The 27,644-nt window shown below is 44.8% G+C and overlaps 1 protein-coding gene across 7 annotated transcripts in view; it reads right to left on the minus strand.

Annotated features, from left to right (window-relative positions):
• RFX2 (regulatory factor X2) overlaps window positions 1–27,644 on the minus strand; it is an 87,081-nt gene that overhangs the window by 27,742 nt on the left and 31,695 nt on the right. For 3 of the 7 annotated variants that reach the window (XM_084885512.1, XM_084885515.1, XM_084885511.1), the window contains exons 2-5: window positions 10,316–10,428; window positions 6,650–6,739; window positions 4,622–4,701; window positions 2,630–2,891 (exon numbers count right to left, since the gene is read on the minus strand). In XM_084885512.1, coding sequence (XP_084741638.1) covers window positions 2,630–2,891; window positions 4,622–4,701; window positions 6,650–6,739; window positions 10,316–10,420 — 537 coding nt within the window. In that variant the 5' untranslated portion in view covers window positions 10,421–10,428. Of the gene's footprint in view, window positions 1–1,667; window positions 2,564–2,629; window positions 2,892–4,621; window positions 4,702–6,649; window positions 6,740–10,315; window positions 10,565–27,644 lie in introns of those variants that run through there. The other 4 variants (XM_084885513.1, XM_084885514.1, XM_084885510.1 and 1 more) reach the window with 3 other exon arrangements.

Here is a 27,644-nt window from a genome sequence, read left to right on the forward strand (position 1 = left end):
GAGTGCCACAAGGTTGCAGGATGCAAGGACAACAGCCAAAAATCAATCGTATTTTCACATACTAACTACTAACAATGAACAGTTAGAAACGAAATTAAAAAATCAATACCACTGCTCTGTATGTTCTGTATGTTCTAGGTTGGGGGCCGTCTGCACGTAAGCTGTTGGAGTCCATCAACTCTAGGCTCCAGTTTGTTATGGAAAATGAAAAGTACGTGCTGGGGTACGAACAGACTCTGAAGATGAGCAGGCAAAGTGAAACTGGTCATTCTCACCAACACTGTTCAGCATTGAGGAAATCAGAAATAGAGGACTATGTCATGGTGTCCATCACTACAGTGGCAACAATGCTGAATTGGGCACAGCATGTGACATACTACAGGGTATGCACACTGGTTATCATTGATCTAGATAATTCTGATATCATAAAAAGCATGCCAAAACATATTAGTGAAAAGTAAATCATGCAAGATTTTTCTTTAATAACCAAGTGGCCATTACTTGGTTTAAAAAATAATTTAAAAAAATAAAATAAAGACTAATACCACTTACAATAGCTCCGAAAACCTGACATACTTAAGTATAAGCCTAACAGAATGTGTACAGGATCTACACGTTAAAAATTACAAAATGCTGATGAAAGAAATAAAAGAAGACCTAAGTAAATGGGAAAGCACACCATGTTCATGGACTGAAGACCCAACTCACTTCTCTCCCAAACTGACCTACAGGTTTAGAGCTCTTTAATCAAGTTCTTACAAGGAATTTTTTATAGATATAGAAAATTCTAAATTTATGTAAATAGCTTACATAATACTGAAGAAAAATGAAGTTGGAGGAATCACTCACTATAATTAAGAATAGTTGTAGTAATTAAGAATAGGCACACCACAGATCAATGAAACGGAACAGAATGTTCTGAAACAGATCCACACGTGGCCAAATGATTTTTGACAAAGATGCAAAAGCGATCCAATGGAGGAAGAATAGTCATTTCAGCAAATGATGCTGGAGCTACTGCTGGTTTCATATGCATAAAAATAAACCTCGACCAAAAACTTGCATCTTATACAAATGTAAACCCAAATGAAGCAGATCCAACTACAAAATGTAAAACTATAAAACTTTTCCAAAAAAACAGGAGGAAATTTTTGTGACCTGGAGATAGGCAAACAGTTCTCAGGTATGGCATCAAACGTGTAATCTTTTCAAATAAGAAAAATTAATAAGACTTTATAAAAATTCTTTCTCTCTGCAAATGACACTTGTAACAGAATAAAAAGATACTATAAAATTGCATATCTGACAGGGGACTTATAAAGAACACAAAGAATTTTCAAAATTTAACATTTAGAAAACTAACAATCCAGTTTAAAAAATAGGCAAATGACTGGAACTGACACATCACCAAAAGCATATATAAGGCAAATGAGCACATGAAAAGCTGCTTACCATCATTAACAATTAAGAAAATGCAAATTACAATCACAACGAGATACCACTACAAACCTATTAGAATGGCTAAAACGAAAAAATGCTGACAACAAGGAGTGCTGGCGAGGAGTGGAGCAACAGGAACTCTTACACATCGCTGGGGGAAATGTGAAATGGTACGACCACTTGAGGAAACTGTTGGTGATCTCTGATAAAGTTAAATACACACTTACCATATCAACAGCAATCCGATCGTAGGTATTTACTCAAAAGAAAGGAAAACATATGTCCATACAAAAACCTGTCGGTGAGGACTGATAGCTGCATTATGCATAATGGCCAAAAACTGGAAATCTCCCCAACTGCCCTCAACTATTGAATGGATAGGCAGGAAAACTACTCAGTCAAGAAGAAGGAGGAAGTACTGGCTGATGCAACAACCTGACTGGATCTCAAAGGCGGCCACAGTGAGTGAAAGAAGCGGAACTCAGAAGGTTATTACTGAATGATTCTGTTCATACAACAGTCCCAGGAAAACAAACCTCTAGTGCTGGAGAAAGGGTCAGTAGTGGGTGCCAGGGGTTATAGGTGAGGGGAGGTCATGACTACAAATACCAGGAGGGAGTTTAGGGAAGACAACCATCAGGATCCCGACTGTGGCAGTAGTTATACAAACATGCATGTGTGTCAAAACTCAGGGCTGTCTTCTCAGAAAAGTCACACAGCTCTGTATTAATTTACAAAGTAAAAGTAAATATGGAAACTAGAGTTCTGAAAGTTAAGTTTTTAAACCAGATGTTTTGGTCAGGAGCATGGCGGGAACAATAGCTCTTAAGAGAAATCTCCTCTTGTTTATTCAGTATAGTTTCATATGGGACTGATCTAAGCCTCTAAGGGGCTGATAATAATGATGACATCAGCAGCAGCACATACTAGTATGGAGTTCTTTTTACAAATATGCAGTGTTCACAATAGCCCATGATGGGAAATTTATGTCTTTGGTGTGTTTTTTTAAACCAGTGGAGGAACTGAATTTCAAAGACAACTTCTGCTGAGACTTGCCTGGGGTCACAGGGCCTGGCTGGGGCTGGTAGGGCTCCCTTCCAGGGCTCCAGGCTGCCTTCCACTCACCGTCTCTACTTCTGCTGCTAGTCTAACCAGGGCCTAACCTATTGCCCGAGAGCCTAGTACATACCGTTGCTGGAGACGACCGGGAAGTGTGGGCCAGCGAGTGTCTGGTGCTGTCCATGCCCCCGTGGATGAGATAGGCTCCTGTGCTGGAGATAATGGGGCTCCCCCCGACATCCATGGTGATGCCCACCATGCTGTGGGAAGGGACTGCTGTCGGCGAGGAGCCTGCAACGGTCACCTGGGCATCGCCCGGGGCCTCAAAGTAAGATGCTGCGCTGCTTGTGGCATACATTGGAGGCTCGGGGTTATAGGCATAGGCCGTCCGCCTGTCAGAGAGAGAGAGAGAGAGTATGCCTCCTCTGAGTCTGGAAGGAATCCTGCAAAACTTCATGTCAAAGTGGAAGCTTGATGAGACTGAACATATGGGGTAACTCAGACACGAAATGCCTATGCATCACAGAGTTCAAAGCAATCGACTGAAAATATTCAGGCTCACATGCGAACTCATCAAAAACTGATCATTTAAAAATTCTAAGTATGAAGGGGTCATATGAGGGAGCTCCTTCATGGAGATGGAATACTTCTGTGTCTTATTATGGTTATGTGAAATTTACACATGAGCCCTAGCTGGTTTGGCTCAGTGGATAGAGCATCGGCCTGCGGACTAAAGGGTCCTGGGTTCAATTCTGGTCAAGGCCACATGCCCAGGTTGTGGGCTCGATCCCCAGTAGGGTGCATGCAGGAGGCAGCTGATCAATGATTCTCTCTCATCATTGATGTTTCTTTCTCTCTCTCTCCCTCTACCATCCTCTCTGAAGTCAATAAAAATATATTTTTAAAAAACATTTTATACATGAGAAAAATTTTTATACAGAACTACACACACACACACACACACACACACACACACACACACAAACGGGAGTCAAAACTGGTGAAATGGAATAAGAACCATGGGCTAGTAAACAGTCTGTCCCAATGTTACTTTCCTGCTATTGTCCTACAGTCATACTCAAAAAAGACATCACCACAGGGGGAAGACTGGGTGAAGGGTCTCCCATTTTGTAACTTCCTATAAGTCTATGATTCTATCAAAAAGATTAAAAAATTAAATTGCATAATAAAAAGAAATTTCTAAGTGATATGAAGAATTTATCTAATATTATTTTAACATCTGGATTAAATGCTTAGCTAACTATGTATATCATCCCATAGAGTTTTAAGTCCACTCCAGTAATGCTGGCCATAGTAAAAGGCAGTTGGTAATATTTTCTCCTTGGTGGTGACTAAAGGCTATGAATTGTCCCGAGGGAAGGCCCCTCTGGTGACAGGTGGCCCAAACCTCTGGGAGGCGTGCACCCCCATCCTGTCCCCTGGTGACATGATATATAACTGTGATACAATCGAACCCAAGAACATGACACTGGTACAATCTCCACACCTTGCTCAGATGTCATGGGTTTGACCTTCAGTGTTGTGCTGTGGAAGCTCACACAACTCCTTCCCCACAACCACACTCTCACCCTTGATCCCTGAACTTTCAAAGGAGAGTTGTCGAAATCAAATGAGCAAAAGGACTTATGTCTTGAGTCCAATGAGCTTCCCGAGAAATGTGTCATTTTCTGCCGCAAGCATCACATAGTTTGCAAGCAGAAAACCCTACAAGTCCCTGACAAATAAAAAATCAAGTCATATCAACATCATAAAAAGCCAGAGGTTAACGAAGGCCGGAGGAGAAAGCAGAGATAAAAAAGGCTTCTGAATCTTTAAACTTAAGATTACGGTTTGTTTTTTCTTTAGACTACCTTTACTAGAAAAAAAAAAAAAAAAAAGAAAGAAAGAAAAACTACAAAAGTGTGTGATTTCTGAATTCTCCACAGGACTGTGATGATCTAATACCACAGTAATGGTTCCAACATAGCACCCAAAAGATAAGGGGAGGATTTGTGTAAATACATCCCCAAAAGGAAAACGGTGGGAGAGTTGTGAAGGAAGGTTCCAGGTGTGGCCTGAGGTTCTCTGTGAGGCCCCTTCCGAGGGCAGGGAAACCACGTACAAGGCTCCATTCGTGTAGACGGCGTCTCCACCTTCCACGTACTGCACTTGGGATGGGTACACGTGTTGCACAGGCTGGACCTGAAACATCAGATATTTCATGTTACACACAGCATAGTCTACTTGTTCATGTGTTGTGCTGTAGAAGCTCACACAACTCCTTCCATAATTCAAGCTGAAAATAACTTTGACTGCCTTTTATGAACATTAAGTACTGCATTACAGTTGCATGTCATGAAAGAAACTAGGAGAGGTAATCCTGATCCACTGCTATGCATGAGAGAAGCCAAGCCCAATGCGCCTGTTCCATGGGGAAAGAAGCCAAACTGACAGCTAGGAAGAGCCTTGGGGCCTGTCAGCCACTGGGTAAAAGGGTTGGTAATGCTGGACAGTGGAAATCAGAGTATGGACAGAACGCCAATCTCTGAGCATCGGACCTGTCACCCACACCCAAGGACAGGGCAGAGGGCTCCAGCTGGTCACTCTCTACAGGTCCCCCTATGCCCTCTTAGGGTGGCCCTGGTGCACCTCCCCAGCAGGAGGGCAGGGGTCCTGGAGCCACACTGGGGAGAGACTGTGAAGATCTGAGCAGAACTAGAAGAAACGATGGGCCTAGAGTGGGAAATGTTGACCGAGGGTGATGGGAGGACCACAGAACAGCCCTACCTGGTCCCTGTCAGTGCAGTGCCTTCAGCTAATGGCCCACAGGGACGCTGGCCCTGGTGGTAGAGGCTGAGTTCTGCATGGAAGACTTCAGAATCTCACCGCAGAGAGAACCTTACCCAATGCCTAATTCAACCGCATTTTGGGGTAACAAAATTAAAGGATGGGTCCCATCGTGACCTCTCTCTAGGCCTGTGTATGGAGCTGATTCCCACCTCCGAGGACAACCCAGCACAAATACACTCATACACGCTCAACTCCCGGAGTAATAGCATATCATGAGGAGGCCAGAAATTATCATGCTGAATGGGCTTTGCCTTAGGGGACCGAGTGAAATGCACAAGTCACTCCACAATTCTGAGCTGCCCAGAGAGAAAGTGATGGTGCAGGCCTCACCCCACAGAGGGAGGAAGCTTCTGGAATCATGACATTAGCCTTGATCTCGCCTCCCTCAAGAAGCTAAGGTTCCCTTCTGCGCCTACTCAGAACTTTTGTTTCTCCCTGACCCCATAAGCCTCCCCTGGTTCCCCCTACACACACTGCTCATCTGAATAGGAACCCCTGAAGAAAGAAGCATGTACTCTGGGGTCTTGGCCATCTCTCTATTTCACTCATGGTCCCTTCCTTTCAGACAGGACCCTGCACAAATTTTAATTCAGCATCTTGCAGAGCACCAGCCGGCCCTTGGGCCAGATCTAGCTTGCCTGTTTTTTGTCAATAAAGTTTTATTGACACACAGACATGCCCCTTCTTTTACATCTATGGCTGCTTCTAGAGACAAAGCAGAGTTGAGTGGTTGTGCAAGACACTATCTGGCCTGCAAAGCCAAAAAATGCACTATTTGGTCTTTTCCAGAAAAGGGCTGCTGACCACTGTCCTAGATTCCACTGATTGTCTGAGCTGATGGTCTGTGCTGTTCTTTAGTGGGTGAGCCCACACTTTTACGATTTCTTCCCAGATAATTTAATCTCACAAGAGGCACTTTCTTGGTCATGGATCTTGTCTGAGGGTATAACACTTGTTGGCAGAGAGGTTTGCCTCCCCAGGAAGTTCCATGTTTCTCCAATCCAGAACCTTTGCTATCTGTTTGCATGTCTAGCTTAGCACTCAGTGCTCTATCAAAGGGCTGGCTTATGTCTCAGGCATTGAATTTCTGAATGAATGAAAGATCACAGCTGTCTTGGTTTGCTGCAAAACTGTTTAAAGTGAAAGATCTTTAAAAAAAACATAGCTTCCCAAGAACCTTTAGGTAAGGAACTGAAGAGATTAAAGAAGGAGCAGCAATGACAGAAAAGAATGCATAACACATAGAGGCCTCCGCATCACTAAGTGCTAATATGCCCCACATCACCTGTGCTGTGGTTACCTGCTGTGGCACCTGCTGGATTCTGGGGAGGGAGATTGGCTGCATCTGGGCCCCTTTGGAAGCCGAGCCCGTTGCCTGGACCAGCACCCTCTAAAAGGGAAGGAGAGAGAAACATTCAGACTTGTCAGAGTTTAGGCCTGAAAACAAACAGAATACAATCACAGCTACTGCCACCTGGCCTGCTGTTGCTTTATTGGTCACACAAAACTGAAAATGTGAAGGATCAAATGAACGTCAAAATCAAAAGAAACAGGAGTGTTTTGTTTACATAAAGCTGGGGCTTTAGGAATCAATGACTTCAATTCTGTGATTTTCCAAATAGACCCTAAATGTCACTCGTTGTAGTAATTCTGCAGTGCTTTGCCTTCTAAAGCACTGCAGAATTATATAAAAAGAAATATACTCTATAAAAATAAATCAACAAAGACCAGGCATTTTATGAGCTCAAGACCAAGGACAAAAAACATAAATAGTGCAACTATCAATGAATGAATGGATACACACAATGTGGTCTCTCCACACAATGAAATATTACTCAGCCCTGAAAAGGAGAAAAGCTTTGATATGTGCTACATGTGGGTGGAACCTTGAACACATAATGCTCAAAGAAGCCAGACACAAAATCACATGTGGTTCTATTTATGTGAGATGTCCAGAACAGGCACATCCGCAGACACAGGAAGTAGGTTTATGGTTGTCAGAAGCTAGGGAGGGGGATGAGGAGTGACTGCTATGGGAGACAGGGTTTCTTTTTTGGGAGTGATAAATGTATGAAAAAATGCCATTTATTTGTTTGCTTTATAATGGTGAATTCTACATGATGCAAATTTCATCTCAACTAATTAAGTAAATAAGAACATTAAGGATTTGCATTCATATGCTCTAAAGCTGAACTGTCCAATATGGTAGCTACTAGAGACAAAGCAGAGTTGAGTGTATGGTAGCTACTAGAAAAAAGCAGAGCTGTGCAGCCGTTGTGGCCATTTCAATTTCATTCTATTTAAACTAGAGGCCCAATGCACAAAATTCGTGCACGGGGGTGTGTCCCTCAGCCCAACCTGCACCCTCTCCAATCTGGAACCCCTCGGGAAATGTCCGACTGCCAGGTCTAAACAAGCAGTTGGATATCCCTCTCACAATTCTGGACTGCTGGCTCCCAACTGCTCACCTGCCTGCCTGATTGCCCCTAACTGCTTTTGCCTGCCAGCCTGATCACCCCATAACCACTCCCCTGCCAGCCTGATCGAAACCTAACTGGTCTCTTGCTGGCCTAATTGTCCCTAACTGCCTTCCCCTGACAGCCCAGTCACCCTCAAATGCCATCCCCTGCATATTACCTCTTTATTAGATAGGATTTTTTTCTTTAACATATTGGACAGCCCTAACTGGTTTGGCTCAGTAGATGGAGCAACAGCCTGCAGACTCAAGGGCCCCAGGTTCGATTCCAGTCAAGGCCATGTACCGTGGTTGGGGGCACATACCCAGTGGGGACTGTGCAGAAGGAAGCTGATCAATATTTCTCTCTCATAGATGTTTCTAGCTATTTATCCCTTTCCCTTCCTCTCTGTAAAACATTAATTATATATATATATATATATATATATATATATATATATATATATGAGAAACATTTAAGATTCCTCCATCTCTGCCTGGCTGGTGTGACTCAGTGGCTGAGAACCCAGGCTGGGCTGGGAGGGGATTGCTGTGTGTGTCCACGCACCAGCTGCCAGCCTGAGACCCCAGGCTGGGGTGGGGGCCCAAACTGCCACTTGGTGCTGGAGCATTTGTAAGTGGCTGCAGGCGAGGTGGGAATGTCCTCAAGTCACTATGGTTCCCGCCCCACCTGCAACCGATTGGCACCTGCGCTCATAGGCTCCAAGTGGCCAGGGGACCCCTGCCTCTCAGGGCCTAAACACGGGCCTACAGGCTAGAAGCAGCTTGGGTCCCAGGAGGATGTTCCCAGGACCCAGGCTGCTCAGCGTATGCAAATTAACTGCCATCTTTGTTGAGTTAATTTGTATACCCACTCTGATTGGCTGTGGGGGTAGCAAAGGTATGGTCAATTAGCATTTTTCTCTTTTATTAGTGTAGATAAGCTGTAAAATTCCGTTTCGCAGGCACACTGGACACATTCCCAGTGCTCAGAGCCATGTGAGACTGGTGGCAAAACACATCTGTGTCTGTGTAGTGGGAAGTTGTGTTGGGTACTGTAGGAGGACTGAGAGGGGAAACATGGACAATGCACCATAGGAACTGAGCTGCAAGAATTCCTGTTTCTGACAAGGAAGCCTGGGTATTCATTGTTCAGGGAACAAAACACAGCTTGTGAATAAGGGTGCTGGAGGAAAGGGAGTCCCCTGCACAGGCAGTGGAGAGGCGAGACTTTGAGCAGCAGACAGTGTATGTGGGGGTAGAAGGGGAAAGGCAGGGGTGTGTGAATGTTGCCATGGGGTTGGGGGAGGGGCACCTGGATGCATCTCTAGCCCTGGAACCTGGAGAGACACCGTGGCCATGGCAGGACCCTTTTCACCCACTCCTCCCCCCCCCACCCCCCCGCCCCGCTTCTGGCAACCACCAATCTGTCCTCTATCTATAAGCTTAATGTGTGGGTTTTTGTTGTTGTTTCATATGCAAGTGAGATCATATGGAGTTTGACATCTCATTTAGCATAATTCCCTGTAAGTGCCTCCATGTGGTTGCAAATGGCACAATTTTATTCTTTTTATGGCTGAGTAATATTCCACTGTATCTATGTATCACATCTTCTTTACCCAACTGTTTGGATGGACACCTACCTTGTTTCCATATCTTGGCTATTGTAATAATGCTGCAATGTATGGGGCGCAGATATCTTTTTGAGTTACAGTTTTTGTTTTGACACAGCCTTAATGTAAAAATTCTCTCCACAAATTTTATATAATAAAAGCCTAATACGCTAAGTGTCTGGTTATTAGTTCAACCAATTAAAGCGTGATATGCTAATAGTATGCTAATGATATGCTAAGGCTGTTCAACTGCTCACTATGATGTGTATTGACCACCAGGGGGCAGACACTCAGACCCATAGATTAGCTTGCTGCTGGTGCCCAGCCGATTGGGACTGAGTGAGACAGGCCGGGCATGCCCTGAAGCCCTCCCGAGGTTCCTCCCCAGCTGGCTCACCTCTTACAGTCCCTCCCCTGCCCTTATGGTGTATCAGTGGGGGTCCCTCAGCTTGGCCTGAGCCCTCTAGGGGGATGGATCTCTTGGGGATGTCAGAGAGCCAGTTTCAGCTGATCCCATAGGCTAGACCGAGGGATCCCCACTGGTGCATGAATTCATACACCAGGCCTCTAGCTTTAAATATTTCTATTCTAATGCTAGATTCAATTGTGAACCAATATTGAAACTTTTCACTTATCTTTTGCCTTATCCATAAAGTCTTTCTGTGCAAAAAGGTCATTCCCAAGCTAGAAGAAAACTTCCCTTAAAAGAGAAGAACAAACTAAGTCAGATTTGGTGGGGGAGACAGAGAAGGTGCAGCTATTTCAACAGCTGTAGTCTTGGGGCCAAGAAGGCAGTTCAGGAGAACACCCATTCCTCCCTGTTGAGTCAAGTGCTTTTCAAAACCACAGTGAATGCAACCACACTGGCCACAATGATCTTCCCGGGCTGGTCTGTTACCTGCGGGGAGGCTGGCACTGGCTGGGCCACAGGCGCCTGGGCGGCCGCTGACGAACACAGAGCCACAGAAGCTGGCGAGTCCGCTGCACCCTCTGAACTCTGCATGCTCAGTTCTGAAGAGAGGCGAAGAGAGGGTGAGCGGGCAGGGCTGCAGTCATGAGGCTCACAGAGGCAACTGCAGATGCAGACAGGACAGGCAAGCGGGAGTTCCCGATAACCTTCCAGGGTCAGAGCAGGGATCCGGCCAGGCTGGGTAAAGAACGGAAATAGATTGCACAACTGTTCCAAAGAAAGGGAGAGGGGAAGGGGCAGGGACTGTTCTTCCAAATATTAAACCAAAAAGTAGCCCTCAGAGGCATGTGGGGACCACTGCTTGTCCCTGTCCCAGGCTGATCAGGGTGAACTATTTTCAGGACTCATGGAACTATTTACTCCTTGGTGGGTGCTTTTGTTTGGGGAGCTTGGCAGTGATTCTCCTCAGGCAGGGTCTCTCCCCTTGGCACTGTGACACTGGGGCTGGATCACTGTCTGGGGGGCATCCTGGGCACTGAGGGGTGTTGAGTAGCATCCCTGGCCCCCACCCACTAGATTCACTCCTCAGGTGGCGACAATCAAAAATGTCTCCAGACATTCTCCAATGTCCCCTGGGGCAAAACTGTCTCCCAGTTGAGAACCACTGACCTAGGGAGAAAAAAGGTGATTACAGTGATAGTTTAGAAACACTGTCCTGGGCTGGGTACAAGTCCTCAGGAATGTCAGCAATAAATCAAAATTGCCCTCTGTACCTAGAGATCTTTGCCCACAAGAAATCATAAGAATGTATTTCTTTGTAGCCAGATGCATACGTCTTTCAAATAGGTAGATTTAAAATTTTCTACAAAAAGACCCAATATCAGAACAAAGTGGCAAATGATACAAAACCATTCTATAAAATGCAGAAAGTCTAACTGTCTTCATTTTTAAATAAACTACTGGCTTCCTTAAGCATTTGAGAGACAGTGAAATACATAAGCTGCAGAGAGAGGAGGTGGCTCTGCAGTCCCTATCCTGTCCTGGCCCCAGTTCTGAGCATGTCACTCTTATGAGTGGAGTTTCTTGGCTTCTGCCTCACCGTGTAGACCTGAATGGCACAGCACACATCACAGTGCCCAGGATATAGTGCCAGAACTTTTACATTTCTCTATCACCCCATGAGTTCCCACCTGCAAGAATGAATAAAAAAATTTTCCAAAGCCTTCGTGTGTGTGTGCAGAAAACAACTGGTAACAATAAAATAATTTGCCGAAGGGAAGTAGAAAGGGATATGTGTGGGTTTGAATCCAAATGTGCTAGTTAATCTCATATTTATTGACTGGGATTATTCCATGACTTCCTCTAGTCTCCTGTCCACAAGCCTTTGGTACCATGAGAGCCACTGGATGGATCTGTGGCCTGTCTGTGGCATCTTTGTTTCCTGTCAGCCTGACTCGGTTCTCAACACTAGATGTCCCCAGCACCACATGGTGACTGGCACATCCTCCTGCCTTTTTCAGGAGAGATTGTGGCTTTCCAACTCTCTCTGCCTTACTGACAGACTGGCCTTTGGAATATTCTGTTGGAAATTGCTTAACCGAGGTCTCTCATTTACAGTTTTCCCTAACACTTAAATCAGACATTTACACTCTGTATACCACTTTGTTCCCATTTGAAGCCAACAAGTTGGGTAACTTCAGTGACGCTAGGAGGAGATAAGTGGACAAGAACTCTCTGTGAAAAGAATCTACTAGCAATAAAGTGAGAAAGTTGACTTCACTGAAACCACTTCTTTGTTCCAGAGGCAGAAATAATTTTGCCGCAAAGTCTAAGCCTTAGTGAAGCAAGGAGAGCTGTGAGAGCGTTGGGGATGGATAGTGAGTATATGCTCAGCTTACTGTGGCCAGAATACACCTTCCAGAAAACAAGTTATTCCATATCATGTGGCGTTTTCATGCTAACGTGTTCCCTGGTTTAATACACTATTTACTATGCACTGTCTGAGTTTATTGCACTGTTCAGCTTGTATTGCTTAGACCAGGATTAGCACACTTTTGCTGTAAAGGACCCGAGACATTTTGGTCATCTAGTCTCTGCTGCAACTATTAGACATTGCCATCATGGCACAACAGTATGCTGACATGTAAACAAATGATCTTGGCTGTGTTCTAATACTAGTAAAACTTTATTTCCAAACACGGGCAATGGGCGATGGTTGCTGTTGCTCGGTCCACATAATCTGGGTTTGACAGAGTGATGTGGTTTTGGAAGATGGGTAGAAAAATTACACTGTCTTGATTGAAAACCTGGATGTCTACAGGCCCTTGCTCTAGTGCATAGTTCTTGTGGCCATATCTCACCAACATGGCAGGGCTGGAGGGGGCTGCAGAGGGCAACTCGGATTGTTAGGAGGACGGAGCTGCTAACATTTAAAGACAAATGGAAATATCAAACACTGGTCTGAAATGACAACAATGGTGCTCTAAAACTTATGAAGTCATGTTGATTCACCAAATCATGGAACCCCAGAAGCCAGGTGCAGCCCTTAAAACCTAAGGAGTTTGGGCACAATAGACAGATCACTTTGGGGCGTTGTAGTGCACTGAATAGTGTCTCCTCAAATTCATATCCACCTAGAATCTCAGGATATGATTTTATTTAGAAATAGTGTCTTTGCAGATATAATCAAGGTAAGGATTGAGATGAGACCATACTGGATTAGGGTGGGCCCTAAATCAAATGACAGAGTTCTTATGAGAGACAGAAAAGACACACAGGGAAAAGGCCATGTGAAGACGGAGGCAGAGATTGGAGTGATGTAGCTACCAGCCAAGAGACTATAGGATTGCTGGGAGCCTCCCACAGCTGGAAGCGGCAGGAAGGATCCTTCCTTAAAGGGATCAGACTCTGCCAACACGTAGTCTCTGGAACTACAAACTGATATACATTTCTGTTGTTTCAAGGCACCCAGTTTCTGTTACCCAGGAAACTCAAATAAGGGTCCATAAGATGAGGAGCACAAGGAACAAGTAGGGACCAGGCCATACCACAAGATAATTTTGGTGTAGTGCTTCAGTACCATGCACAACTTAGGCAGTTGATACATACTGATCAAATGAATGAACACTTTAGTAATTCCCCAGTATTACATCTGATATTGAATTATATAAAACTAGCTAGTGAGACCATGAGAATCTATGATAGTACTTTATAAGACAGATAATAATACATGGGTTCATATTTCAAAAGGCACTTTGAGTGGAAAATATAAATAAGTTCATAAAGGTTTCAGAAAATTTAAAATCTACTTTTAGGATATCTGGGACTATTTTGGGTAATGTAGTGACCTTTTGAGACTGATTGCTCTACTCTCCCTGAACACCTCCCTTGCTGCTAGTATCAGACACACAGACTGACAGACACTGTGTGAGCCAGCTTGGCTGCTCCGATATATTAACACACAACACGCCTGTCTGCAGAGAGCATGGAGTCCTTCCTTACCTACCTGAGATAATGTTGTAGGTTGCACATAAGCTGATTCAGTTTTCTGAAATAAAATTTAAAAAATGGGGTCCATTCATCAAAGGCTCTTAGCACATCAAAGTTTAGGATTAAAAAAAAAAGATTTTTAAAAGACATGCAAAAGAGTACTGGCTTTCCGTAGTGGTGGAGCAGATTGGATGGACTAACCCTCCTACAGATAACAATGATAAAATATGGGCAAAACATTTTTGTAAAAAACAACTCTTTAAAGTCACTGGCTATGCTGGGAGTGGGAGCAGGCAGGGAGAGGTCAATGGGGGAAAGGGAGACATATGTAATACTTTCAACAACAAAGAATTTAAATTAAAAAATAAAATAAAGTCACTGGAAAGTGACCAAAGCAGGCAGACACTGCCGGGAGTTCACCCCTGAAATACCACTGTCACAGGTCAGACCAGCAACTCCTGGCTTTTGGCCCTGGGGGCCACCCCAATCCACAAATGGTAGGGTAGCAGAAAGCAGCATTTTGTTGTGTTGAAGTGTCAGAGGAGAGAATTCAGAATGTTGGGAGGGAATCCTGGAAGAGAGAGAGGCACAGAGGGGGCAAGCCCCCAGATCCAACTACAGAGGCCACCGACCAGGGTTTGAACCAGAGACATTTCAGTGCACGGATGACACCAAATCAACTGAGCCCAAATTTTTAAACCACACGTGTGTGGGAGACATCAGGGATCTTGGAGAAAAAAACAGCATATTAAAGGTGAAAAAAACTAAGATTTCTGCTGTTGTCCACTGCAGGAGTGACAGAGCTTGAGCCCAGCCAAGTTAAATGCTATCAGGGGAACATGGCAGAATCCAGAGATATTACAACATATTTTTCACGATGTCCAGGACCCAATAAAAACTGTTGCTATGAGAAGAAATAGGATGCTGTCAACCATACTCAAGGGGGAAAAAAAAAAAAAAAAAAAAAAAAAGGAGTCAATTAAAAGAAAATCAATCCAAGTGATGCAGATAAAGTAGCTACTAAAAATATGCTCAGGAACTTAAAGGAGATTATAAATACAATGAACAAACATATGGGAATTTCAACCAAGGAAGAGAATCTATAAAAAAAGAACCCAATAGAAATTCTGGAGTCCTAGCCAGTTTGATTCAGTGGACAGAGCGTTGGCCAGCAGACTAAAGGATCCTGGGTTCAGTCTACCTCGGTTGCAGGCTCAATCCCTGGTTCTGGTTGGGGCACGTGCAGAAGGCAACCAATCAATGTCTCTCTCACATTGATGTTTTTCTCTGTCTCTCTTCTCCCTTCCACTCTCTCTAAAAGAACAAATGGTAAAATATTCTCTGTGAGGACTAACAAAACAAAACAAACAAACAAAAAATAAATAAATAAAAGGAATTCTGGAGCTGAAAAGAAATTTCACTGAAATGGAAATTTCCCTGGATGTGTTTAATAGCTGATTATCAGAGATGGCAGAAGGAAGAGTCAGTGAACTTAAAGATAGATCAATAGAATTTACCCAATCAGCCGAAACCGGTTTGGCTCAGTGGATAGAGCATTGGCCTGCGGATTGAAAGGTCCCAGGTTCGAATCCGGTCAAGGGCAATGTACCTTGGTTGCGGGCACATCCCCAGTGGGGGGTGTGCAGGAGGCAGCTGATCGATGATTCTCTCTCATCGATGTTTCTAACTCTCTATCCCTCTCTCTTCCTCTCTGTAAAATATCAATAAAATATATTAAAAATAAAAAAGAATTTGCCCAATCAAAAGAACTAAGGGGTAAAAAATGAAGAGAAATAAGAAGTCTAATGTACATGTAATTGGAGTGCCAGAAAAAAAGAATGAGAGAGAGAAGAGATATATTTGAAGAGTGATTAAACGTCACTTAAATTTGGTGAAAGGCATCAACTTACAAGTACAAGAGGCTCAGTGAACCCCAAGAAGAATAAATAAAAAGAAAGCCAATTTAGGTGTTGTTAAACTGCTAAAATGAGAGAGAGAGAGAGAGAGAGAGAGAGAGAGAGAGAGAGAGAGAGAGAGACGCCATGCTAGCAGCCCTTGAAGAGCAGTAGTTCCAGCGGTCCTTCCAGAAGGTGTGAGGCTGGAGTGACTCCACCTGGAAAAACATATAGCAACAGGGGAAGGGAGGTGACAAGGGCACCAATTGGCCACATTCAATATGAAGTTTGAGAATATCTTGTTCCTGCTCAGCAGGGTCAGGGTCCTTGGTGATCAAGGTCACCCTAAAACAGTCTCATAGGTATGAGTGCATGTCTGTGCTTCTGTTCTGAACTTGAACTTCCAATAGGAACTGGGAGCCATTCAGTCTGTCTCTGTTACATTCATTTGTCCTCTCTCCTGTTCTTCCCAAGGCAAGGACCCAAGCATCTTTCTCTGATTCCCTTCATCTGTGGCCCCTCTAGCTTGGGTAGACAGAGGCCTTAGGTGAACCAATACAACGGAGAGGGACCTCAAACACGACCCAGCCTGGCCAGGTAAGCCCAAAGCTCATGGTTGCTCAGAAACACACCTGGTGTGTTGTTTACTGGTATAAGCCGAGCACTTTTCATTTGTCATCTGGTCCAAGATAAGAGTAGACTGAGAAATAGTGGGAAAGCACAGCCTCATTGCTGTAGCTTCCTCTCCTGGGCAGGCACAGCGTCCAGAAGGCACATCTGACCTTTCAGAGATGCTGCCAACAACACCCACCAGTGAGGACATGTGCTGAGGTATGTGAGGGGGCACGCAGACCCATGGACAGCAGCCCTGAGTTGCGGCCTCCATGAATGAATCTGCCTGGGCACAAAGGAAAGAGACTTCTGTTTATAGGAAAATACTCTGGTTACCTAGTAACCAGTAATGACAGGAAAGGAAATGCAGGAAATGCTGAGGGCAATCTCTGCGCCCGCTCCTGGCCTGACACTGACTCACCAGGACCTGAAGCAAAGTCCTTTCATTCGTTCCTTTATACGCCAAGCGGAGGGACCACCTGCCTGACAGATATTTAGAAAACATTGGTCATCTTTGAGTAATTAGAGAAGAGCACACAAGAGTTTTTTAGTTCCCTTCCTTCTGATTGGCTAACTTCCGCTCTGGAGAGCTACACAGCCTTTTACTCTTACTTTGGAGAGAGACACAGGTCTCTTCAGATTCTGCTCTCCTGTTTTTTGGTGGCATCTGGATGGCACCCGGGTTCATTTCCACCCCAAAAGGCAATTAATTTCTTATGACCAAGAAGCAACAAGTCCAGAACATTCTCAAGAGTTCTTTCAAACCCGGGTCCCGTGACACTGTACTGATATTCCCAGTGTTTTTACAGTGACCAGAAAAAAATCAGGTCACCCCCCTTCAATCGGAGTCTGGGTCTAAGGAGCAAGTACTGAGTGGTTTAGATTCTGCCTTAACTGTCCCCGATTGCAGGAAGTCCTCACTGTAGCCCTGCTCAGCTCTAGACACCAAGAAGAGACTCACACATTTGAGGAACTAAGTTTCTATCTCTCCTTGCCAAAAAGTGGATGCTTTCACAAACCATGATGGTAGAAACCATGTCCTTTCTCGCACTTGGATCACTCTCAACACCCCCCGCAAACACTAGTGCAGACGTCTCAGGTAGACAGTCTGTGTCCTGGGCACTGTGGGGTACTGAGAGGCATCCCTGACCTCTACGATCACCCCTGCCCACCCTGAGTCTTCAGACACTGCCAATGTTGCCTGGGGGGCAGGACTGCCCTGAATGAACATGCGATTTTTAAACAAACATGCGACATCTGAGAAATGAGCTAGATAAATGGCACTTGAGATGAACTTGTTGACAGGTTAAGAATAACAAAGAGGGCACTAACAGTGACCTGGACATGAAATTGTTACAATCTGTCAGACAAAGAGTGTGCAATTAGAGGAGGAACAACAAGGGACCCTTCAAAGGCTCCCCCCATTTCCAAGAGAATCAAATTCCAACTCCCAGCAAGGGCAATCCATTAGTCCTTCTTTGCTTAAACTTTTGGGGCATCCTGTCATTCCTCTGGCAAGTGTTAACTTTTTTTTGTTGCAGTGAACTTGGAGGGATCAGAGCTGGCCCTGAGTTTCTCTGGAATAAAGTATCTTCAGAGTTCAAATTCCTTTTTCTTTTGGTAAGAACTGGGCATCTGTTTCTGTTTTCTTCTCAGCAGGCAAACTTTCCCTCTTTTTCCAGCAGGGGATCAGGCCCAAGCTCTGGAAACTGGGCTTGGGGCAGGAGGCAGCCAGGCCCCTGTCAGCTTCTGAAGTCACAGGCTGTCATCCTCGATCACATGGGACAGTTGCCTTTCCTCTTATCCTAATGGGAGCACTCTCTTACTTCCCTTTTAAAGCACATTCAACTACTAATGTAAACTGTCCCCAAGCTCAGGTCTGGTTACCTCATCTTAGATGGGATCTGATTTTAGTTGCAAGTGACAATGCTATGTATACAGGGGAAAATGGGAATTAAAAAACCTTCACTGGAGGGAGAAACCAAGATGGTGGCATAGGTAAACACCTGAACTTGCTGCCTCGCACAACAACTTCAAAACTACAACTAAAAGACAAAACGGACATCATCTAGATAGAACCACAGGAAGGCTAGCTGAGTGGAAATTCTACAATTAGAAGAAAAGAGAAAAGCACAATGAGATTTAAAGGGTGCGGAAGGCAGGTGTACAGAGGCGCATGCAGAGAAGGCTGGCAATGAGTACGCGGCTGGCTTTTTCAAGCCAGAGGGAGACACAAGTTTCTGACTGCTCTGAATTCCAGTTCCGGTGAGACTCTGGGTACCGAGACTTATACGAGGAGAAAATGGACTGTCTGGCATCGAGAGGAACTCAAGGGCGGCTTTCTCTCAGAAGTGCTTGCAGCGATTACACGGACACTGATACCTGGGGGCCTCTTAGGGAAGGGCTGACAGGAAGCCACGGCTGTTTGCTTCGCCCTGGGACTCCGCCCCATCCAAGCTGTGTGCAGAAGCTTTTGCATATACCGTATTTTCCGGTGACAGTAAAAAGCCTGCTCAGATTGGCCAGAGTCAGAGAGGCGGTCTATTAAAAAAAAAAAAACTGGTGTTGCCTCGGAAGTGAGGGGTAGTCTTATACAGCGAATATAGGCCTAAACCTATGTTTTAACTGTAAAATTAGGGGGGTCATCTTATACGCCCGCTCGTCTTATACACCGGAAAATACGGTAAATGGTCTGGTCCTTTCAAATCTAGACTTACCTATCAAACTGCAGGTGAGTCAGAGAGACCCAGAACATCCAAAAGAAGGCCCAAGGCCCCACAGTAAACTGCATTGCTTTACAGCTGGGCCTCATCTGGGCACCTCCAAAACCCAAACAAAGAAGAGGAATCTGTAGATCTCTCTGTAACTCCTGCTGGGTGGTCTCAGGCAGAGGCTAAATTTGCACCTCCTTGGAGATCCAAGAGTCAGTGTACCCAGGGGTCAGAGAAGAACCATCCAGATTGTAACTCCTCATATCCATAAGGGACACACTCAAGGGGCAGACCCAATGAGCACCAAAGCTCCACTGAAGCAAGTCTTGCCCCATAAGGGTGTCTCCAGCACAGAAGTTCTCCCATCATAGACACAGCTGATTCTCACAGACAATTGGCCTGCAGGTCAATTCCTCCCAGTGATACCAACAACAACCAAGGCTTAACTACAAGACTGTGCACACAGCCCACAAAGGCGTGCACCAAGCATGTCCACCTCAGGTAACTGGGAAGGCTGAGCCACTGGGCCCTGTAGGACACCTAGCACACAAAGCCACTCTATCAACTCAGGGAAGCAGCCAAAATGCAGAGACAAAGAAACAGGTCACAAATTAAAGAAATGGAGGAAAGCAAACTACTGGATATAGAGTTCAAAACCACGGTTACAAGGTTTTTCTAGAAACTGCAGTAAATTTAGTGAGACCCTCGAGGATATGAAAAAGGACCAACTAGAAATTAAGCATACACTGACTGAAATAAAGAATAATATACAGAGATCCAACAGCAGACTAGAGGATTGCAAGAATCAAGTCAAAGATTTGAAATATGAAGAAACAAAAAACACCCAACTGAAAAAGCAAAAAGCAAAAAGAATCCAAAAATATGAAGATAGTATAAGGAGCCTCTGGGACAACTTCAAGTGTACCAACATCCGAATTATGGGGGTGCCAGAAGAAGAGAACAAGATACTGAAAACCTATTTGAAGAAATAATGACAGAAAACTTCCCCCATCTGGTGAAAGAAATACACTTATAAGTTCAGGAAGCACAGAGAACCCCAAACAAAAGGAATCCAAAGAAAACCACACCAAGACATATCATAATTAAAATGCCAAGAGTAAAAGACAAAGAGAGAATATTAAAAGCAGTAAAACAGTTACCTACAAGGAAATACCCACAGGATTGTCAGCTGATTTCTCAACAGAAACTATACAGGCCAGAAGGGAATGGCAAGAAATATTAAAAGTGATGAATAGCAAGAGCCTACAACCAAGATTACTCTACCCAGAAAAGTTATCATTCAGAATTGAAGGTCAGATAAAGAGTTTCACAGATAAGAAAAAAACTAAAGGAATTCATCACTGCCAAGCCAATATTATATGAAATGCTGAAAGGTATTCTTTAAGAAGAGGAAGAAGAATAAAAAAGTAAAGATAAAAATTATAAACAACAAATACATATCTATCAACAAGTGAATCTAAATATCAAGTGAATAAAAAATCTGGTGAACAGAATAATCTGGTGAATATAATAGAATCAGGGGCATAGAAAGGTAGTGGACTGACAATCCTTGGGGAGATAGGGGTTTGGGGGTGTGGGAAAAGACTAGACAAAAATCATACATCTATGGATGAGGACAGTGTGTGTGTGTGTGGGGGGGGTAAGAGCATGGGGTGGGGTGGGAACCGGGTGGAGGGGAGTTATGGGGAGGGGTGTGGAGAGGAACAACTGTAATAATCTGAACAATAAAGATTTAAAATAAAATAAAATACATAAAAAACCTTCACTAACATTTTCACCCAGCAAATGTTTTAGGTATTCTTCTGATACCAGCTCTAATTAGTAAAAACTTGACCACCACAAGACTTGGTGTCCAGGAAATGAAAGTTCTTCCCAGGTTGAGGGCAGGTGCCCCAAAGTTCGTCACATCAAAGAATTGGGTGCTGTGTGGGAGACCAACTGTCAGCTGCTTTCTGCTGAGAAAGTGGGCAAGGAAAGTGTTGTACACTCACACATATACCCACAAATACACATACACACATGATCATGGATGCACACATAAATGTGCTCACACACAAACATATGTGTGAACACAACACAATACATATACATCAATACACCCATATGTACACACAAACACATATAGAAACCTTACATATATACAAACATATACACAAAACACAAGTGCATGTACACACACGTACAGCACATGCTAATGCAAGAAAAATGGCCCAAACCACTTAGACAACCTGTTACCATGTTCTTACTATGGACATTTTTCTATTAAATTGAATGTTGACTAGTCCCAATAGGAAAAAAAAACATCAATGATTCTTACCGTAAAAAGGGTGACACATCTATGTTTACACATTTGCACATGTGCCTATGGGAGAAAAATCTCAGTGTACAGGTTTTGCTCCACAGATAACTTCCTCAAATTGTAACCCCCTATCACCCACTTTCTGACACAGCCTGTCCTCCCTTACCTCTCAGCCTGCACCTCACTACACAATACCATGTACCCTTTTCCCCTTCCCCTCAGCCCAGGTCCCTCCACTGACCCAGATCCTAACCCCGACATTTCTACTCCTCTCTTCCTTCCCATGGTGGCTTTCCTGCTGCAACAGCAGAGAGGAGTGCCTATTACAGGAAAGACTGGCAGAGCCTATTACTCTCTGGTTCTCTCCAAATCTCTTATCTAGGGTGAGCATGTGTCCCAGAGCCTCTGTCTCCTCAGAGGACCTGCTGACCAGGCTGCCCTCTGCCCTCTGCTCAGGTCCCAATCTTGTAGCTCACAGCACGTTCCATCATGCCATCTTAGAGTCATGTCTATCGCTACCATGATCCCAGTTCCTTTGCTGGCTTAGGTCTGGGGAGTCTGTGTTGTTTGGCATCTTTGCCTCCTCTCATGTTCTTCCATCTGTGTTCTCACGACAGCTCCACAGTTCTCCCCAACCAAGGTCTTAGTGGCCAGATTCCAGGCTCATCTGAACTTGACCTCTCTGTAATGTTTGGTATTGCTCTTTGGGTTCTGTGCTCTTCTTTCTTGTCTCTTCTTTTCTCTGAGGGTCCTTTCTCAGGCCCCTGCCCTGACCCTTCTTTGTCCCACAAGGTCCTCCCCTCCCCCAACTCCGTCACCACAACTTTTAACACCACCCATTTGCCCAACTCCAGGTTCTATTTCCAGTTGCCTTCCAGACCTGGGAGCCCATAAGGTGCCACAACAAATCCAAAAGGGAACTTATTTCCCCTAAACGTGCCACTTCTGCATTTACTCAGCCACTGTGCTGTAAGTCACTGAGTGTCTCCTTCGGCCTCGAGGCCACATCTATCTGGTGACCCTGACCTGCTGTCTCTGTCGGGTACCACCCCTCAGGGAACTAGTACAGTCCCTACCTCCTCATTGCACACCTGGAAGTCTGGATCTGCCTCCAAAGTTGATGCATATTCCAAATCAAGAGCTACTACCAAGATGGGGTACGAGACATTCTCAGGTAAAGGGTCTGTAGCTCTTGGGGAGGTTGAGTTCCATGTGCTAGATGATTCAGGCGTGCTCATCACATCACAGGACACATTTACTCTGGGTGAGCCAGACCTTCTGACCCAAAGACTGCCAATGTCCAGCCAGCCTGAGAGCCCTTCTCTGTGGAGTGCTTCAAAAGAAGCACCTGTTTCTCTTCCCAACCTGCCCCTGGATCTTAGTTCCATTAGGAAAGAGACTTAACAGCCTAAATAAAAAACTCAGCTTCTGAACACACGCTGAGGTGAGTGTCCAGCTGGGAGGGAATGAGGGCAGCATGGACTTTGGACTCAACCAACTTCAAATCTCAGCTCCGTCATTTGCTGTGGCCTGTTTCTTCATCTGCAAAATGGGTGGGGAGGATGAAGTGGAATGATATAATTCCATGTGTAATTAAGCCAGGGCAGGGATCATCCTGCAACCCAGATATGAGACGCTCTGTGTGCAGGCTAGTGCTCTAACCACTGAGCATGCTGGCCAGGGTTATATCTATTTTGTTTTTTGTCAAAACTTATACCTATTTTTAGTCCAGTAATTAGTGTGGATCTGCCGCCTCAAGTCTGAATCCCAGCCATAAATAAATATAGTTGACCCCCGAACAACATGGTTTGAACTGTGTGGATCTTCTCATATGTGAATTTATTTTTCCAATAAATACATTGGGAAATTTTTTTGGAGGTTTGTGACAATTTGAACTTGTCTTGTCAGATGACCTGTATGGGTTTTCTTTTAAATTTTTTTCATTATTAATTTCAGAGAAGGAAGAGGGAGAGAGAGATGGAAACATCAATGATGAGAGAGAATCATTGATTGGCTGCCTTCTGCATGCCCCACATTGGGCATGTGCCCTGACTAGGACTCAAACTGTGACCTCCTGATTCATAGATGGATGCTCAACCATTGAGTTACACTGGCTGGGCTGTATGATTTTCTTAATAACATTTTTATTTTCTCTAGCTCTCTTTATTGTCAGGACACTGATCTTAGATTGTCAAATAAAATAAATGACAACAGCCAACACAGTAATAGCTGTCTGGTATGAGTGAATCAAAATTATACCTTTAAAAAATGTTTCACCCAAGGAGTAAGGCTATTTTTCCTATTAATTTTTTATTTTTAAAGTTTGAAAAAGGTGGGGGGAAGGAGGAAGGAAAGAAGAGAGAAAAAGGGGGGGAGAGAGAAAGAGAGAGAGAGAGAGAGAGAGAGAGAGAGAGAGAGAGAGAGAGAAGAAAAAGAAAAAAACATTGATGTGAGAGACACACATCAGTTGATTGCCTCCTGCACACACCTGGACCAGGGCAGGGATCATCCTGCAACCCAGGTATGTGCCCTTGACAGGGAAATGAATCTGAGACCCTCTGTATGCAGGCTAGTGCTCTAATCACTGAGCATGCCGGCCAGGGTTATATCTATTTTGTTTTTGTCAAAACTTATAACTATTTTTAGTTCAGCAAATATATATATATTTTGGTGTGCCACAGAATTTTAGTATTAGTTTATGTGTACTATGAAATAAAAAGGTTAAAATCGCTGGCATGGGAAATATGTGTTACTCCACAGTTTATGTTATTGGTCAGAGCTCATAGTCCATAGGAGGCTATTAGTAGTTAAGTTTCAGTGAAGTCAGTTTTATGTGGGTTTGGACTGTGGGGGGACGATCTGCACCTCTAACCCTATGTAATCTGTTCGACCAAGTAAAAAGGAAGGGCCAAAGACCCCAAGGACAATCACAGTGACAGTGGTGGCAGCAATCACCTCAGCACTGTTTGTGTGCCAGACTCTGGGTTAAGTGCATTACAAATGTGTTCCTGCTTAGTACTGAGGAAGCTATTCCATTATCACCCTCATTTTAGAAACAACAAACAGACTGAGGCTCAGAGAGGTCTGGCACTGAGCCAAAGGCCTTACATACAGCATGAAGAGGCAGAGCTGGATTTGCACCAGGACTTATCCTTTAACAGGAGGCACAAGCTTGTAAAGACCCCCCGAGTTTCCTGCTGTCTGTACGAGGCAGAGCCCCGTTTCCTTCCCAGATAAACTGCTCCTCAACCCTCTGGCAAAGAGAACTCAAAACAATAACAGGAGCTTGGTGTTTTGCTTGAAGAGCTCCATATGTCACTGGAGCTCTGAATGGACTGGCAGGACTCACTGAATGAGCTATACAAACCTGGTTTCTGATTGAGGCCTGCGGGACCCGAGGGTGGGCCACTGCACAGTGCTGCTTCTATCTGCAAGTCAAAGTCTTTGCAGAATTGAGGCCAGTGTGGTCCAGAGCTGGAGAGACAAGGTGGGTGGCAGTCATTCTGTCATGGAGGACCACTAAAGGCTGGACAGGTGTCCCTCCCAGTATCACAGCCACAATGGTACCTGCTAGGATGAAACTGATGTGACCTGATGGAGCAGGGCCAACGCCAGGCTGGGGAGCACTCTGTCCCTCGAAGTCTACCTGCTTGTTACAGCTTAGAAGGGCTGCTCAGTTGATATGGTGGAGAGGGGGAGGGAACAGGGAAAACCACCAATGGTTTCAAAGTGGACCAAAACATGGCAGTGAGCATGATTAAAGCCCTCCCTCAAATTACCTCACTGCCCAGTGCAGGTTTCCTGACCTCAGCACTGTGGACATTGGGTGGGGTCATTCTCAGTTGTAGGGCCATCCTGGGCACTTTGGGGAGCTGAGCAGCATCCCTGGTCTCTACCACTTGATGCCAGGACGCCCATCACCCAGCTGTGACAAGCACAGATGTCTTGAGACATCACCCGATATCCCTGGGGGCAAAGTCAGCCGTGGCTGAGAGGCTCTGCTTTTTCTGGGACTGTTCATACATTCTAACCTGCATTTAACACAATTCTCAGGAGACCTGAATCACAGAAAAGTTTGAGAAGCCTGGTTCAAAACCAGCATTTCTCAGCATGAACAATACAGACTTTGGGGCCAGATCAATCTTTGTGGGGCTATCCTGGGCACTAGTATGAGGAGCAGCATCCCTGACCCCCAACTACTCGATGCCAAGAGCACCTTCTCTCCCTCAGTCATAGCAACAAAAGTCTTCATATATCACCCAACAGTGTCCCCTGGGGGGCAGGATCACCCCCACTGAGAACGCCTGGTTCAAGGCCATGGCCTAATTACACATGGAATTTCCAATTAGCCAAACCATTCTTCTTGCACTGCGTTCTTGGTTTAGCTTCCTATCACACAGTTGTTCACACGTTTGGCTTTGGGACCAACCAGGCCTCCTTGAGAAAACCAAGTCTAGGTCTTAGTTGCCCTGTGACCACCTCCCAACCCCTCTCCTCACTCCTGGCCCCTCTAGCATGTTCCCCATAATGATCCTCCAGAAATATTTTGAAGTGAACGGGGACATGAGGTAGCTGCTGCTCAGGGTTGCCCACCAACACTGTCCACACAGGCTGAACACTGGCCTCCACCTTTGGCCAGTTATGTGTCCCCAGCTCCAGGTTCTGGGTGCAATCTCATCGGTGTCCTGCTTTCGGATTATACCTCATCCTCTTAGAGCCTTTCTTTCCCTCTCACTTGCACCCAGGTTTCTATCTTTTTTCCTCTCTTCTGCACACTCTCCAGTAGGCGGGGAATGTGTGAGGCCATTGAAAATGTGGACAGTCAGGAGGCTGTCTTAACTTGTCCCCTCCTATTCCACCTCCCAAGTCTTCAGAGCAGCCCAGACAGCCCAAGGGTGGAGAAGCAAGGCAGGGAAAGGGACAGTCTCTCCTGGGTTCTGAGCCTGATAAGCACCTGGAATAGGGGTCTCTGTCCTGATCCCCACCCCACCCATAGAGACAAGCAATGACCATGGGCAATGGGCAGTACCTCCATGACTGATTCAGGCAAAGAAGGGGCTGACTTCTTTCGTCCCACCAACATTGTATACGGACCTTTCCAATTTACCTCCTACTTCCCCTTCTGTCATCACTTTACTCTGAAATGTAAAAAGCAGAGATATGGCCTTGCTAAGAATCAAGAACTTCTTTAAATCAGAGTCCTGGATCGGCTCTTGGAAATCACCCAGCCCAGCTCTTACCCAATGGGTAGAGGATTTACCCAATGATGGTTAAGCAGTTGGCCCAAGCTACAAAGCCTGATGTGGGGTAAAGTATTTTCATGGGAAATTTTAAAAAATAATTCATTTAAAAGAACATTTAAAAATGAGGAAATAATTCCTCAAAAATGACTTGCCCACAAATCATTTGGGACTGGGTGAGAAATAGTTTTACAGAATGCAGGGTAGCATTTCTATTAGAAGGATTTTACAACTACCCTCTGCAACAGGCTGCAGGCAGGACTGTGGATTCAAAAGAACCCTCTGGGGCGTCAGAATTCATATTGATTCCAGCAACACTTGCTGTAATTAGATCTTAATTTCTGCATCTAACAGGGCTGGTGGCTTAAGAACTTGCTTATTTGCTTCCCCCCTCCCCCCCACAGCTTGCTTTTGCCTGTTCTAGAACACAAATGACACCCCATTATAAATTTCAGCTGTCAAAGACAGTTGGGAAACTTGTTCAGATACTTTAAATCATCCTAAGACGTTAGCTGGAATGCTGGCACAGAGTGCAATGAGCATTTTCTTGAAGCTACAGAGTGAACTGCCCTTAAAAAAAAAAAAAAAAAAAAAGAGGAACATCCATATTACTAAAGCAAGTCTCACAGAAGGGCTGATTTACTGACCACAGGCTGCAGTGTTCTGATACGGGCGTCACTTTTGCGGCTGTTGCTGCGTTAGTCAGACAGATCGCACTCCAGGCGAATAAGGTAAGATCAAGTCCCTACCAAAAACCTGCACTGCCTAACATTTCTCAATTTATAGCCCTAATTGGTGGGCAGGGGAGGGGGCGGTGCTGAGAGGAGGGAAAGAAATGTGTCACCAGCTTTGAATGAAGTTCAGGGGCAGTGTTTACCTAAGCAACCAGCCCTGGTAAACAAACGCTATCTCTGGCGCCCAAGAGGAGGTGGGGGAGTGACACTATTATGATCAAACCCACCATGTGGCTGGCAGTGTCCACTAACAGGGTAAGAGTTTTCCAGTCCCCTATTAGTGGGAATACACCTGCTTCCCCTAATATAATATACA

Source organism: Pipistrellus hanaki (genome assembly GCF_964339955.1).
Source record: "Pipistrellus hanaki genome assembly, chromosome: 5".
In the NCBI taxonomy this organism is placed as follows: domain Eukaryota; kingdom Metazoa; phylum Chordata; class Mammalia; order Chiroptera; family Vespertilionidae; genus Pipistrellus; species Pipistrellus hanaki.